We start from the raw sequence: 15,913 nt of genomic DNA, 5'->3' as shown, positions 1-15,913 counted from the left end.
TTTGGGTTGGCCTTAGACAATATATAAAATGGAGTTTTGTCATTTACGTGGCAAAAAAAGGTAGCCTGGCATCATGAGATATAACATTACTAACAATCCATCCATCCATTTTCCATAACGCTTCTCCTCACTAGGGTTGCGGGCATGCTGGAGCCTATCCCAACTATCTTCGGGCAAGAGGGGGGGTGGGGGGGGGGGGTACACCCTGAACTGGTCGCCAGCCAATCGCAGCGCACATATAAACAACCATTCGCACTCACATTCACACCTACGGGCAATTTAGAGTCTTCAATTAACCTACCATGCATATTTTTGGTATGTAACTGGAGCAAACCCATCCAGTCACGGAGAGAACATGCAAACTCCACACAGGCAAGGCCGCATTTGAACCCGGGTCCTCAGAACTGCGAGGCATATGTGCTAACCAGTCAGTCACCTAACTAATATTAAACAAATTGTTGTTAGTTTAAAACCACATAAAACCCATGCCATTAACCACTTGGAGGCCTTTACATGTGATTGTCTATTTTGTGAAGATATGTTTTCTGCTCTGTCAATTTTATATTCTACATTTAAAGTGTTTAATTTCTGTTGCTTCCGGCTTGCACATGGCATCCATTTGGAAGGTTATGCAGTATGCATTCTCTTCTTTACTGTGTGTGACAGGGCAAACAGACTTCTGCTCATATCTACTATAAAATTCCTCAATTAATTAATCAAGGCACATATTTTATCACTGGTCCTGCAGAAATGTCTGTTAACTGAGCAGAAATGTTTATATATTTATATTCATATAGATATATTCATATCAGTATTCCATTTTGGTCTACAAATAAACGACAAATATATAAGGTTGTTAAATAAAGATGTGTTGAATATTAAATTAATATTTAAATGATCAATTGTTAAATGTCAATTAGTGTGACTAAAATCTGAGGTCCAATGATGGCTGAGCAAACTTGTTTTAATATTTCATTTTAAACTGCTTCTAAACACGCTTCTCTGACACCAAATTGGACCTAAATGAAAATATGTAAATCAATACACGTTCCTCTATGCTACAATTTAAAGTGCAGTTAAATGTTATTACATGTCAGTGCATCAAATAATTATGTATCGAAACTTTCACATCCACTTGTGCATCCATTTGCTCCCACACTGTCTGTCCGGCAGACTGCAGCAGTGGATTTTTTGTTTTTTTTGCAGAATAATTTTCATATCACTATAGGCCTGCATTAGCACCTCCATTTCCACGTTTCTACTAGTTTCCATGGTGAATCAAGGTCTTTTGGTTGTGGCCGTACACGCGTTTAGCTTAAGGTGAACATACTTCATTGAACTAAATATGATCAGCAGTTCTGGACTCAAATTATGACAGTTTTCGAGTTCAGGGTAAGTCATTTCAGAACTGACGTTTAGATGTTAAGAACGTGTTGAACCTGCTTGCAGGAATACCCCCCCTGTACTGATAACTGCACACATGGACATAATCTTGACTTACCCACTCCAACACCATCTTTGACCATTACAGTGCAATGCTGCTCCCAGCATGCTTTGCAGAAGGAGTGCTGGCAGGGCAGCGCCAGCAGGGAGTCTCTCCGTACGACCTGGAGACACACACCACACTGCAGGGACTGAGGGGCCTGAAAAACATGTGTACAATTTAAGATCAAATGATGTTCTCCCAAAGTGGATACATTCACAAATTTAAATCGTGAACTATAGAAAGACACACTGCACTGGTCTGCTTTCAGGAAAGTTCCATTTACATTCATAATGTGTTTGTTTTATGTAAAAAAGAAACAAAAAAGACGCAGAAGCATTTGCATAAATTTGACATGCATACAACTACCATAAAGTAAGTTGATTCATAAAACGTTTTGTGAGCTTGAATTGGGCTACAACTGTATAACAATATATTCGCTCCTATGGTAAAAAATCTGTTTGCTACTCACAATAAATGCTCTGGAGCTGCTGCTCGGCTGTACCAGAGCGTCTGACAACACCATAGACGAATTGGACTTATTCCTGTAGACAACAGGGGGAAGAACAGACGCTCAAATGAGGACTGAAAAGTAAAAATTGTAGTGGAGAGAAAAAGAATAAGAAAGCAATACAGAGGGTTCTTGCTACCTGTTCTAGGTCAGATTCAACCATTTTCAAAATGTTCCATCCCATCACTTAATAGCTGTGGTCAAGTTAAATTTTACACTCAAAACGTGAATGTTCCATTATCACATTAACAAATATGTTATCATGCAAAAAAACAGCCATTCCGAAAGATTTAGAACAAAATTGGTTCCGGGGCAGTTTTTAACACAGGGATGGGGAGCCTTTTTCCTATGTGGCGCCATTTCCGTCTTTGTAGTCTTCAAATGTCCATACTAAATTGATGAAAAACATTCAACCAATCCACTGTTGTTGTTTGCTGAAGATGTTTCATTTTTAATCCAAAAGGCTTCTTCAGTTCTAAATTCTAGGTGTTGAGTGCAGGTGTGTTCCCTGGGTGTGGTCAAAAATAGGGTTGGTTGGTCCTCTCCTGTAGTCTTGTTGTTGTCGTTCAGTTAGTACATCATGGGCCGCAGTGTTGGGGATGCATGTGAACAGTGAGGTAACGTCAAAAGACACCATGGTTTCATCCGTGGCAAGTCTCCAGTTCTGGACCTCGTTGGTGAACTCTGTGGAGTTTTGGAGATGTCTGGGGTATCACCGACCAGTGGGGTAAGAATGGTGCTGACGACTGGTCTGCGAGGCACCTCTTCCTTGTGAATTTTAGGAAGTCCATAAATGCAAGGTATCCAGAATCAGCTGTTCATTTGCATCTCAAGAAGAAGGGGCCTTCCTTCAAGTACTACAATGTCCAAATTCTGGACAGAGTGTTGACCACCCCCAGAGAACACACCCACCGAGGCATAAATAGACGGACTTCCACACCTAGAATTTAAAACTTAAGCAGCCTTTTGGATTAAAGGTGAAACTAGGGATGTCCTGATGCAACTTTTTTACTTTCAATCCGGTGCCGATATTGCAGCCTTGAATTTTGGCCGATGCTGATATCTACTTATTTTGTAGTATGGAATGTGAGAAAAGGCTTGATCAAGTGATACTACTCAGAGAACAATGGTGTCTGTGTGCGTCATTCTCTTTCACGTCTACGTACACACACACGCAGTTGCCTTCATTGACCACAATCGGCAGTGTACTGAGAATGGTGTGCTTGTTTACGTTTAGGTACTTACTGTAATGTGTTGGCATGTCAAGTCTGTACTAAGTTGCTGATTTAATGTGGCTTCCACTACACTCATATTTAAGTTAGTGGTTCATGTTGATGACATCATTCTGTAACTTGTGTGGCGTACATTACCAAGTAATGGGTATAGTTAAGATAATGGTGTTTTTCATTCATTGTGTGTTAACTTTGAGCTAGTGATTTTTATGAACAAAAATTAAGAATGAAAGGCTGTGATGTACTTGGAACATTCAATAGGTGTAAATCTTTTGTTATGAGAGTTTAGTTTTACAGTGAACTTAAACTGGAGTGTCAATAAACGACTTTAAGCAAACAACATTCACTCTTAAGGCTTCTTTATAGTCGCGCGGGCGGTGACCGCGCTGACGTCACTGCGTCTATCTCGCGCACAGTTTGCCTTTATATTCGAGCGCAACCCATGCACGCCGTTTTAAAAATGTGCTGCAGTCAGCGGTGTCGCTATGGCTGGTATTGGCTAGGACACCACAGGGTGGAGTTTGCTCTGCATTTTATGGCCAATTCCAGTAGCCATTTTTACTTTCCTTTCTGGAACAAGGACCAAAGCAACAACAATGGCGACCATGGAACAGTGCTTGCTAGAACAAATGGACCTAGATGACCAGATGATACGTTTAATTATGCTGCAAAATCGATCAAGAAGGCGGCGGTATGTGGAACCTAGAGGAAAGCTGAGTACGTCATCAGAGCATGTGACTAAAACGGACCAATCACGAGAGATGATCTCCATGTCATTCTGCGCGCAGTGACTATTTGTGCCGTGTGCGCGTTAAGTGCCGCGCGGCAACAATGCGTCGGTCACGTGATGCAATGCGGGTGCTGTCGGCCGTGCGAGAGCGGGAGTATAAAGAAGACTTTAATCCTTGCTACTATGTTAGCACCTTTGCAACCAGTTGTTGTGATCACGTGGGATCTGCATGTCGTCCGGGCGCTGCTGGATAGAAGTGCTGGAGCGGGGCATGGAATGGACTGTTTTTATAAAAGTGGTAAAATCTGAGATTTTAGATCCAGTCCGATCTGATCCGATACTTGTTTTTTTGTTGTCATCGGACCGATTTCCGATCTCAAAGATTGGATCGGGACACCCCTATGTGGAACGTCTTCAACAAACAACACTCCAGTTATCTTGATTCAACCTTTGTAGATGACCATGAACTGAATGACTGAGAATCTACCCAGACATCCATCAATCCATTTTCCATAGCACTTGTCATTAGGGTCACTGGTGAGCTGGAGACAATCCCAGCTGACTTTGGGTAGGACCCTGGGTACAGTCTGGACATGATTATTCACACTCACATTCACACCTATGGCCAATTAAGAATCTTCATTGAACCTAACATAGATGCTTTGGGAATGTGGGAGGAAGCCTGTGTACCCGATGAAGCACAGGGAGAACATTCACACATTCCTCAGGACAAGATTCCAACCGGTTGACTCTGAGGCAGAAACACTTTCATTAAAGTATACTATTAGTATTTGTAGGTTACATTTCTGGGGTTTTCTATAACAGCTCCTCTTGGGGTTACTATGTTTTGAGAATGGCATGGCAGGCCAGATCAAATGCTCCCTAACTCTGCCATACATGTTGTTGGCAAATGGCTTTCTGATTCATATTAACGTAATAAATTGTGTTCTTTGTCATTCGTTGGTTAAAATGTATCATTCAAGCACTTTTTAACGATTTTTTTTTAAACCTTGAAATACCACAGTCAACTAACTGATGAACCAAATGAAGCATTTTCCGCCATTTTAAGCATGCTTAAAACTGAAAAGAAAATACAGGGAAAAAGTTGTGGAAAACAAAAGACTGTATTAACTCTGTAAAATGACAAAAATGGGGGGAAATACCTGTCCAGTATTTGTGAAACCTGCCAGTGAAAATGCACAAGGATCAGCTTTGCTACGGCCGGTAAAACCTGAACGGAGAAAGCAAGCAAGCGAGAGAGAGAGAGAGAGAGAGAGAGAGAGAGAGAGAGAGAGAGAGAGAGAGAGATAGAGAGAGAGAGAGAGAGAGAGAAATGAAGATGGTTTTATCTTCCTGAATAGTAGGTAAGGCAGGAAGCGAGACATATTGCATGAGCACATCACCTTGTATTACAGGCCAAACTAGTAACAGACCTCTGAGAATAATACATTGTTGACATTAGCCCCATGCATGTAGTGACTGTTAATATGCTTCTAATAAACCAGAAGCAGGGTGTCAAGCTAAACATACTGTAGATTGAGTACTACATTTTATGTGTTGGTAAATATTTTCATGCGCAACATAGGTAGGAGTTACCTTTCTTGTGTTGCAGTTTCCTAACAAAGTGTGAATTTCATAATCTGCCCTGTTTACTAGAGTGCATCTGTCTTAGATAAACAACAACCAACACAATACTGGTATATTCTCTATAGATATAGTGCCGACGTGAAAAAGTATTTGCCCCCTTCTCAAATTTGTAGTTTTTACATAGTTTCCCCAATTAAATGTTTAAGATCATCAATCAAATGTAACTATCAGACAAAGATAACCCAAGTAAACATAAAATGCAGTTTTTAAAATGGTAATTTTATTAATTAAAGAGAAAACAATCCAAAGCTACCTACACCTGTGTGACAAATTTGGCCCTGGCACTGTGACAAATTTGTTAAAAGGTCCCAAATTTTGGCTATTTAGACCTTCGTAGAGTGACTCTCTAACACAGACTTAGTATGAAAGTAGCAATTTCATTTTTAAAAAACACCTTGTTTTGGTCATATGAGTGTCCAGGAAAAAGGTCACTCTGAGGAGCTACTTCTGTTTGACTCAGTTTTGTCCATATTTGGGTAAGACCGCTACCTTTTGGTAGCCTCCGTGTAGAAGACCCAACCCTCACTCACTACTTGTGAGAGCACACGTTTTTGTTGACAGCACTTGCTCAGGAGCGGAGAGGTAGGCGGAGATCTTGGCTAGTGACGTGGATAAACTCGAGAAATTTTAATGATCTGATTTCAGGCCTCTTGGCAGAAAATATCCTGGAACTCGGGTATGCCTGGGTGATTTTAATTTGTATTTCACATTTTTACTGAGGCACCATAGAGACAATATTACATCCTAAATTAAGGTCAGTTTTCATGAGTCCACAGTAACAAAGAGACTGGGCAAAAATGGGTTCCATGGCAGAGTTCCAAGGCAAAAACCGCTGCTGACCACCCCCCAAAAAACAAAATTTGTATTTATTTTTTTTTTAAATCCGAATGATTCCCATAACTTTTGGGAGAATATTCTATGGACTGATGAGACATTAATGTTGCCAAATTCAAACAATTCTGCAGGGAAGAGTCGGTAAAAATATCTACACAGAGAAGTGAGACTCATTGCCAGTTACAGAAAACACTTGATTTCAGTTGCTGAGGGTGGCCCAAACAATATTAGGTTTAGGGGTAATTACTTTTTCCATATAGGGCCAGGTGGCTTCGAATCGTATTTCTTCCCATAATAAAATTGTTTACTTAGGTTATCTTTGTCTGATATTTACATTTGTTTGATGATCTTAAAGTGGGGAAACTATGCAAAAAAATGTATTTTAAGAAGGGGCCACATACTTTTTCATGGCACTGTACCACAGGAAAATGTCTGGCAATTTAGTGGTGACTCATATCACAACTATACCGTTTTTATTTTTATCACGTACTGCAAAAAGCATATCTGTTGGCAATCTTGACTAAAAGTTATGTTTCGTTTGATAAAATGCTCTTCATTTGTTCGACCACTTGCCCATCCATGCCTGATCTACAACCCCAATTCCAATGAAGTTGGGACGTTATGTTAAACATAAAAACAAAATACAATGATTTGCAAATCATGTTTGACCTATATTTAATGGAATACACTACAAAGACAAGATATTTAATGTTCAAACAGATAAACTATTGTTTTTAGCAAATAATCATTAACTTAGAATTTTATGGCTGCAACACATTCCAAAAAAGCTGGGACAGGGTCATGTTTACCACCGTGTTACCTCACCTTTTCTTTTAAAACATTCAATAAACGTTTGGGAACTGAGGACACCAATTGTTTAAGCTTTGTAGGTGGAATTATTTCCCATTCTTCGTTGATGTACAGCTTCAGCTGTTCAACAGTCCGTGGTCTCCGTTGTATTTGACGCTTCATAATGTGCCACACATTTTCAATGGGAGAGGTCTGGACTGCAGTCACACCAGTCTAGTACCCGCACCCTTTTACTACATAGCCACACTCTTGTAACACAAAGAATGTGGTTTGGCATTGTCTTGCTGAAATAAGCAGAGGTGTCCAAGAAAAAGACGTTGCTTGGATGGCAGCATATGTTTCTCCAAAACCTGTATGTACCTTTCAGCATTAATGGTGCCTTCACAGTTGTGTAAGTTACCCATGCCATTGTCACTAACACAGCCCCATAACATCACAGATGCTGGCTTTTGAACTTTGCGTCCATAACAGTCCAGATGGTTCTTCTCCTCTTTGGCCCGCAGGACACAACGGCCACAATTTCCGAAAACAATTTGAAATGTGGACTCGTCGGAGCACAGACCACTTTTCCACTTTGCTTCAGTCCATCTTAGATGAGCTCATGCCCAGAGAAGCCGGTGGCGATTCTTTTGTGTTGCATATTAGAGTTTCAAGTTACACTTACGGATGTAGTGCCGAACTTTATTTACTGACATTGGTTTTCTGAATAGTTCCTGAGCCCATGTGGTGATATCCTCTACACATTGATGTCGGTTTTTGATGCAGTGCCGCCTCAGGGATTGAAGGTCACGGGCATTCAATGTTGGTTTTCGGCCTTGCCGCTTACATGCAGTGATTTCTTCCGATTCTCTGAACCTTTTGATGATATTATGGACTGTAGATGATGAAATCCCTAAATTCCTTGCAATTGTACGTTGAGGAACATTGTCAAACTGTTCGACTATTTTCTAATGCACTTGTTCACAAAGAGGTGAACCTCGCCCCATCTTTGCTTGTGAATGACTGAGCAATTCAGGGAAGCTCCTTTTGTACCCAATCATGGGACCAACCTGTTCCCAATTAGCCTGTTTACCTGTGGGATGTTCCAAACAGGTGTTTGATGAGCATTCCTCAACTTTCTCAGTCTTTTTTGTCACCTGTCCCAGCTTTTTTAGAACATGTTGCAGCCATAAAATTCTAAATTAATGATTATTTGCTAAAAACAATGAAGTTGATCAGTTTGAACATTAAATATCTTGTCTTTGTGGTGTATTCAATTAAATATAGGTTGAACATGAGTTGCAAATCATTGTATTCTGTTTTAATTGATTTTTAACACAACGTCCCAACTTCATTGGAATTGCCGTTGTGGATGGGGTCCTTGGGAATGGGTGCTTAGTCACTGAGTGGGAACCGATCCCCTTTTGTTCCCTGATTTGCGTCTGCATATTACACTGTTCAAACACAAATAATAATTTCAATAACAGTAACAATAATAATATCAGATGGAGTGTTACATAATAGTAAAAATGATTTGTTAGTGTAAAAAAGCAAGAGTTAAAAGAAAGGTAAAACAGGCCCACCTTCAGTGCAGCAGCCACAATATTCACCTCCTCATTGAGCACCCTTTGGCTCTCCTTGTATGTTAGACAAGTGAACTGATACTCCTCCGGATCAAAGGAGTCAGCGCCCTGTTGCTCCACATCGCTGGCTACGCCATCGTAGTAGGTTTCAATGTCCCCTTGATCCTCCTCTTCTCCTCCATCGTCATCATCCTCCTCTTCTTCAGAGTTTACCCCAAAGTCTTCCTCGTTGCTGTCAGACGCCTGGCTGTTCATGTCCACAGACATCCAGTAGACGGATTCGACCGCCCGGACAGGTAGACAGTACGCCTACCTGTCGGATTCCTGTGGTTCTGATTGGCAAGAATGGCTTGTATAAGCTCTGCTTCTCCCTCCTCTGGTCCCTGTGCTCGCTGTCGCTGTCCAGAGACACCCTGGCGTCCAGAGTGTCTGAGCCGCGTGGAGGGTACACTCAGCAGCAGCGAAAGAAACAGAAGAAGTCACACTCCCCGTCACTCATTTGGAAGGCTTGTTTGAGGGTGATCCGAGGAAAGAAAGGGACTGGGGAGTAAGGAAATCAAATGGGAGGATCAATGAGATGTGATGTAGAAACAGAAAATACAGTAAACCTCCACATATTCATGGATAAACCTCTTCACATTTTTTCTGTGGAAACTCCCCTCACCTATTTGCTCACATATTTTTATACCCTCTCTCTCTCTAAGACGCGGTAGGATGGCGCAAAGGTTCTGGCTGATAGTAAGGTAGTAATTGCTGTCAGGAAAGTATGCTTAAGTCTCTTTCTGCAACCGCACTGCTACTCGTAAAGTTCCAGCTGTTATCCTATCCTTATCTTGGTGATGTGCGAAGGAGTGGCTTCGTAAGAAGCATTTCTACGTCCTGGAGTGGCCTAGCCTGTCTCCAGATCTCAACCCCATAGAAAATAGAAAATCTTTGGAGGGCGTTGAAAATCTGTGTTGCCCAGCGACAGCCCCAAAACATCACTGCTCACGAGGACATCTGCGTGGAGGATTGGGCTAAAATATCAGCAACAGTGTGTGAAAACCTGAAGACTTACAGAAAACGTTTGACCTCTGTCATTGACAACAAAGTGTATATAACAAAGTATTGAGATGAACTTTTGCTATTGACCAAATACTTATTTTCCACCATAATTTGCTAATAAATTCTTTAAAAATCATGATGCGATTTTCTGGATTTTTCTTTTTCCTCATTATGGCTCTTATAGGTGAGATATACCTATGATGAAAAATTACAGGCCTCTCTCATCTTTCTAAATGGGAGAACTTGCACAATTGGTGGCTGACTAAATATTTTTTTTGTCCCACTGTATGTTGTGCTTCTACTCGCGCTGCATTGACTCTGTGCATACGCTTCGATGTAAGGTGAAAACTAGTTGTCTACTCAGTGGCGTAAGGCGGAAATTTGTTCTAGGCGGAAGTTCCGCCTCCACATCCTCGATAATCCAATCACAAATCTAACAGCATTTGTGACTGACGTAAAAAACAAACAAATTTAAAAAATCCAGAAATCATTTTATTTTTGTCAAAAAATAAACATTGTAGCATCTCCTTAATTAAAACAACGAACGGTTAATGTTGGTGTAATCACATCAAAGTAGCTCTTGAGGGAGGCATTCACTCCGCGGAGGTTCCGCCTATCCGCACATTAAGCCAATCCAAATGTGAACAATAGCCGCCAAATTATGAATGAAAACTGAAGGTGCGGTATCGTCGAACGAAGTGTTTTCCTATGTAGACACATGGCTAAACCGTCAGAATGGCACCGGAGATAAAAAGGGAAACTGGTAAAGATAATGTAGCAAGCAATTTTCATAGATGAGCAGAAAGATCTGTACGTTGTGCAACCGTCATTGACTGTGTGTCACGGAATGCAACTAACATAGGCACTGTATCTTCATTTTTTGAGTGCTCTTTATGAGGCAATACAAAAAATTATCATAAGAAATGTGCAGCAGATTGACCAACAGAGCAATTAATCTTTTAAATAACAATGTGACGTTCCACTTTCTGATTTTTTTTCTTTCTGAACAGAAAAAAGGTTTCCCAGGATCGGTTTGTTGTACCGAAAGCAACCAATGAACAAAAAAAAGAAAACTATAGGGGGAAAAAAACGAAAAAAAAACCCACCTGAATCAGAATTTCCCCATGTTATGGAAGAAGGCCGTTCTTCAATGAGGAGCTTTATGTAGTCATCCTCCCCTTTACCCTCCTCAGTGAAAGCTAATGAGCAATAATAAACTGTTATCATACTTATTTAGTAGGGATTTAACAATATTTATGATACTGCGATATCGCGAAATTAAAAGTGCCACAATATCGTCGGGGTCTTGTCTCGGTATAAAATAATATGCCGATGTGTTTAAAATGTTATTTTTGGGCGGCTATACGGAGCCACACCGCTTAGCCAGACTGCTACAGCCCGACTACAGCACTCCACTTCCTCATTAAGAGTATAAACTCACCCAATTGGATGCGTAACCCGTGTGACCATGTGGGTATGTCACAAAAAATACACTGATTGGCTGACTAACCCAGATTACAAAAAGGCTGCATTAGGAGGGATGTAGAAACAAGTCTGTGCCCCAAGTCTCTCCCAAGGCTACAGCGTAGCCGCTATCCCGATCTATCGCGTCGCAATCGATTGGGCAAGAGGCGCCTTGTTGTTCACGCCAGCCTCCGTCCGCTGACCGACATGCCTGCATTGACTGCTAGTGGACCTCCACTTCGCGAAGCCGCATCCCGACCGGTTGTGTCCACCACCAGGAAGCCCCACTAGACGGCTCTCTGCGGGCCACCATCACTGCTCCCCTTCCAAGAGATGAGCTGCCCAATTATTTCAGCATATTGTAACAGCAGCACTGTTTAGTGGTATTATCGTGAGTGTTTATCTCAAGTCGAAAGTCGTGGGTGAAAGAACATCACACAGAGAGAGAATAAGGATTCTGACTACCCATTACAACATATCCCTCCGCCAATACATAACAGTAGTCCCAAAAATGTAATATTGAAATAGGTCCACTCCATACAAATACAGATGTCAAGGCAAAAATAAATCTGGTATACTTCCCACTCTTCAAATGAAATGTCCACATTTCAAATTAAAACATATTACAGAGGCTGTGGGTGGCACGGTGGACGACTGGTAAGCACATGTGCCTCACAGTTCTTAAGAGCGGGGTTCAAATCCCACCTCGCCTGTGTGGGGTTTGAGTGTTCTCCAGGTACTACAATTGCCTTCCCCATTCCCAAAAAATGCATGTTAGGTTAATTGAAATCTCTACATTCCCACTTTCAAAAAACATGCACATCCCACATTCCCAAAACATGCATGGAAGGTAATTGAAATCTCTACATTGCCCGTAGGTGTGAATGTGAGTGCAAATGGTTGTTTGCTCGTATGTGCCCTGCGATTGGATGGTGACCAGTTCAGGGTGTACCCCGCCTCTCGCCCAGAGACAGCTGGGATAGGCTCCAGCATGCCCGCGACCGTAGTGAGGATAAGCGGTACGGCAAATAGAAAATGAAAAATGTATTTAATATAATTTTGTCACTCATTTTTTCCTGTTCCATCACGAGAGGTTAATTTTGGTCTCATCAGTCCATAAAACCTTATTCCAAAACGTTTGTGGATCATCTCTGTACCATCCATCTTCCTTACCACTTATACGCACTAGGATCATGGACATGCTGGAGCCTATCCCAGCTATCTTCTGGCGAGTGGCGGGGTACACCCTGAACTGGTCAGCAGCCAATCGCAGGGCACATATAGACACAACCATTCGCACTCACCATAACACCTATGGACAATTTGGAGTCTGCAATTAACCTCACATGCATGTTTTTGGGATGTGGGAGGAAACTGGAGTAACCGGAGAAAACACATGCAGGCACAGGGAGAACATCCAAACTCCACACAGGCGAGGCTTGATTTGAACCCAGGTCCTCAGAACTGTGAGGCAGATGTCCTAACCAGTCGTTCACCGCGCCGTCATTGCTGTAGTTCTTTTCAAAATCAAATCTGACTTTCAGATTATTTTTGCTAATGAGTGGTTTGCATCTTGCGGTATGGCCTTTCTTCTCTTGAAGTCTTCAACAGGGGATTGTGATACCTTCACCCCTGCCATGTGGAGGCTGGCAGTGATGTCACTGACTGTGGTTTTTGGGTGTTTGTTCACAGCTCTAACAATGTGTATGTCTGAGCACTGGTGACCACCAACACACGTTTTCCCTTATTTGTCCTTATAATACAAAGTCGGCGTGCTCCACTCTTATCGTCGCCACGGTAACAGACGTATCCGGTCGCATTTGAGTTGACAAGATAAACCCCAATGATCGTAAAAAACGGGATGCGGTGGTATTGGAATACAAGATTTTATTGCAGTAGTCTGACATCGTGCAATTGTGAAAGAGCAAATTTGTCTTGTAGTCTGATCCTGGCATTACGTGTTGTGTGTCTCAGACGTGTTTTTTTTTTTTTTTTTAAATAACTTTATTGGCCATCAGATATTTCCAATACTACGTCAAAAGACACGTGACAAGGCTAAACATAAACTAACTTTTGGATTCAAATATACTGTGGACGATGGCGACACAGAGTAAATGTCTTTTGCGGATCGGCGAATTATGGCATTAAAGCCGATCAGCCGATCGGGATAAAATGCTAAACATCGTCCGATACCGATCAACCCGATAAAATCTTTTGATCTGAAACCCAAATTTCTTCAGTATACAACTAAAACAAAAGAATTGATCTTACGATTCCAATAACCTTTGGAGGGACTGGATGTCACACTACACAGATGATGTCCCAAAAAAAATCAAACATGCTAGACTCTTCATTTTGGCGTCATAGGCCTATCATAGGGCAAAATCGTTGGTCATGGATATGTCACACTACAAGAAGTTTTGTCGTTCCCGATCTGGGAAATCCCCGCGATAGCTGATCAGGCCAATATCGGGGCTAAAATCCTGTAGTCTGAGCTAGGCATAAGAGTCTATCTTGTACCATGTGGCAATTATTTTTTTACACTTTAAGTAGCCTCTAAATATTGTATGTTGGTACCGTCGTAAACCAAGAACTCCATGCAATTATTTACTACCCGTCCGCTATCCACCCAAAATGGAACTGTGACCCAGTTTTGGGTCACGACCCACCAGTTGAGAATCATTGGTTTAGGGAATTCTCCCAAATGGGCTTGAGCCGATGATATTTGTGCCCAGTGACACTAGATCCACTTTGCTGACTCTGGGGTTCAAGAGTAAAGTATAATCCAAACTCGCAATATTTATTTATGTTTAAAAGTGGATTTCCTTTGTGTATGAAAAAAGTACTATATAACATCTACACGGGTTGAGAGACGAAGATGAAGCTGCCAGGCGACAATGGTGCCAGCCAGGCAACAGCAGAAACCTGGTGCAAGCTAAAAATAGGCTCTTTAAACTGGGTGACACACATCTTGCTAAGCTAATGTATCACAGCGACTCAGCACAGTTTCATAATATGTGGTTGGGTGGGGGGCAGTGATGTTCTGGACGAGTTGAAACAAATATGTCATGCTTTGAATACACAGACCATTGCCATTTACCTCAATTTTTTTGGGGGGCTTTTTTTTTGGACAAATGTACATAAGAGCCACAGAGGTCCAGTCCTGATATCGACTAGCCAATTTGAGTTAGCCAAATTAGCCTTCAAACATTTACAGTCATAGAGCGACACAACGCTAAACCCATTACCTTAAAGAGGTTTAAAGGATCCTCTCGAGAAAAAACGACAAAAAAGTTAAACGAGTCAATTTTACACGCGTTTACGATATTAATGTTAACGCGGTTCCTCACTGCCCATTAGCATCTGATATCGTTGTGATACACTTCTTGGCCACTCCAAAGCCGTGGATTGGGATGTAAACAAGGCCATCAGAAACTCAAGAGCCTACAAACACATTTAAGCACACATGTATCCATTTATTCCACAGTATCTCAAGAGATATTTACCTCTAAGAACGACGTCGGCCCTGTCCACGGTGGCATACAAAAGTGTCTTATAGTGGGTTAACACACTACACAAAGCCGCTACGTGCGTTAGCTGATCAGCGGAAGAAGTGATGCGTTCAATGTACATTGCCGGGGTTGGAATTTCCAGATCTCAATTGAGGGAAAAGGAAAAGGGATACTGGAACGCCTCTTCGCCTCCACACTAACTCCACATGGGTATATAACTAGTTAAAGTATTGGTTCCAATTTCAAGCTAGCTTTCAAATGAATCAATAAAACGTAAATTCAAACTTGTAACGTTGTTGCAGTTTAACGTTGCATTCGCATGAATGGACGATGGAGAAAACGAGCCTATTTATCCAGGCATGGCATATTTATTAAGGAGCTGTGAAGACTCTAAATTGCACGTTGTTGTGAATGTGAGTGCGAATGGTTGTTTGTTTATATGTGCCCTGCGATTGAGTGGCGACAAGTTCAGGGTGTACACCGCCTCCTGCCCGATGATAGCTGGGATAGGCTCTATCACTCCCCAACAATGGGCACCACAGCAGCTGTACAAACATCACTAATATTGCTATTTCTATAAATTTATGCAACTGTTTACATTTTCTAATGATCACTTCTACAACATTCATAGAAAATCACAATATACCATCTCTGGTGAGCTAATTTAAGAACAGTCGCACAGGCTACTCATATGGCCCTTGGGGGCTACCCTGTGCCCATGGGCACCATGTTGGTGACCCCTACGCAGAGGTAGGCATGTGACGGTATCAGATTCTCACGGTATGATAACCTTGAGCAAAAACACTGTGGCATCACAGTATTTAAATTGCAGCTCTAAAATCTATTATTTTGATCAATAAAAAACTTTTTTTTTTTTACATTGAACACAATCTGTTTTATTTGTAAACAAAATATAGAATATTTGGTACATTAATAAACATGTTCCATGTTTAATTTAAATAAAAAATACTAATAAATGTTGGTGATCCCTGCACTTACATAGTGCTACAAAAAATATATCCATCCATCTATTTTCTGTAACGCTTTTCCTCACTAGGGTCGCGGGCGTGCTGGAGCTTATCCC

At 41.4% G+C, this 15,913-nt stretch overlaps 1 protein-coding gene across 1 annotated transcript in view; it reads right to left on the bottom strand.

The window, feature by feature from the left end:
* arih2 (ariadne homolog 2 (Drosophila)) overlaps nt 1-14,936 on the bottom strand; it is a 34,167-nt gene extending 19,231 nt beyond the window's left edge. Inside the window, exons 1-5 of the mRNA XM_061680288.1 lie at nt 14,824-14,936; nt 8,810-9,349; nt 5,120-5,187; nt 1,956-2,028; nt 1,502-1,643 (exon numbers count right to left, since the gene is read on the bottom strand). Of these exons, the coding sequence (XP_061536272.1) occupies nt 1,502-1,643; nt 1,956-2,028; nt 5,120-5,187; nt 8,810-9,076 (550 nt within the window). The 5' untranslated portion in view covers nt 9,077-9,349; nt 14,824-14,936. The remainder of the gene's footprint in view (nt 1-1,501; nt 1,644-1,955; nt 2,029-5,119; nt 5,188-8,809; nt 9,350-14,823) is intronic.
* Between the last annotated feature and the right edge of the window lie 977 nt (nt 14,937-15,913).

Source organism: Phycodurus eques, chromosome 1, assembly GCF_024500275.1.
Source record: "Phycodurus eques isolate BA_2022a chromosome 1, UOR_Pequ_1.1, whole genome shotgun sequence".
NCBI lineage: Eukaryota > Metazoa > Chordata > Actinopteri > Syngnathiformes > Syngnathidae > Phycodurus > Phycodurus eques.
The sequence above is the reverse complement of the archived record's forward strand: the minus strand, read 5'-3'. Positions and strand labels throughout refer to the sequence as shown.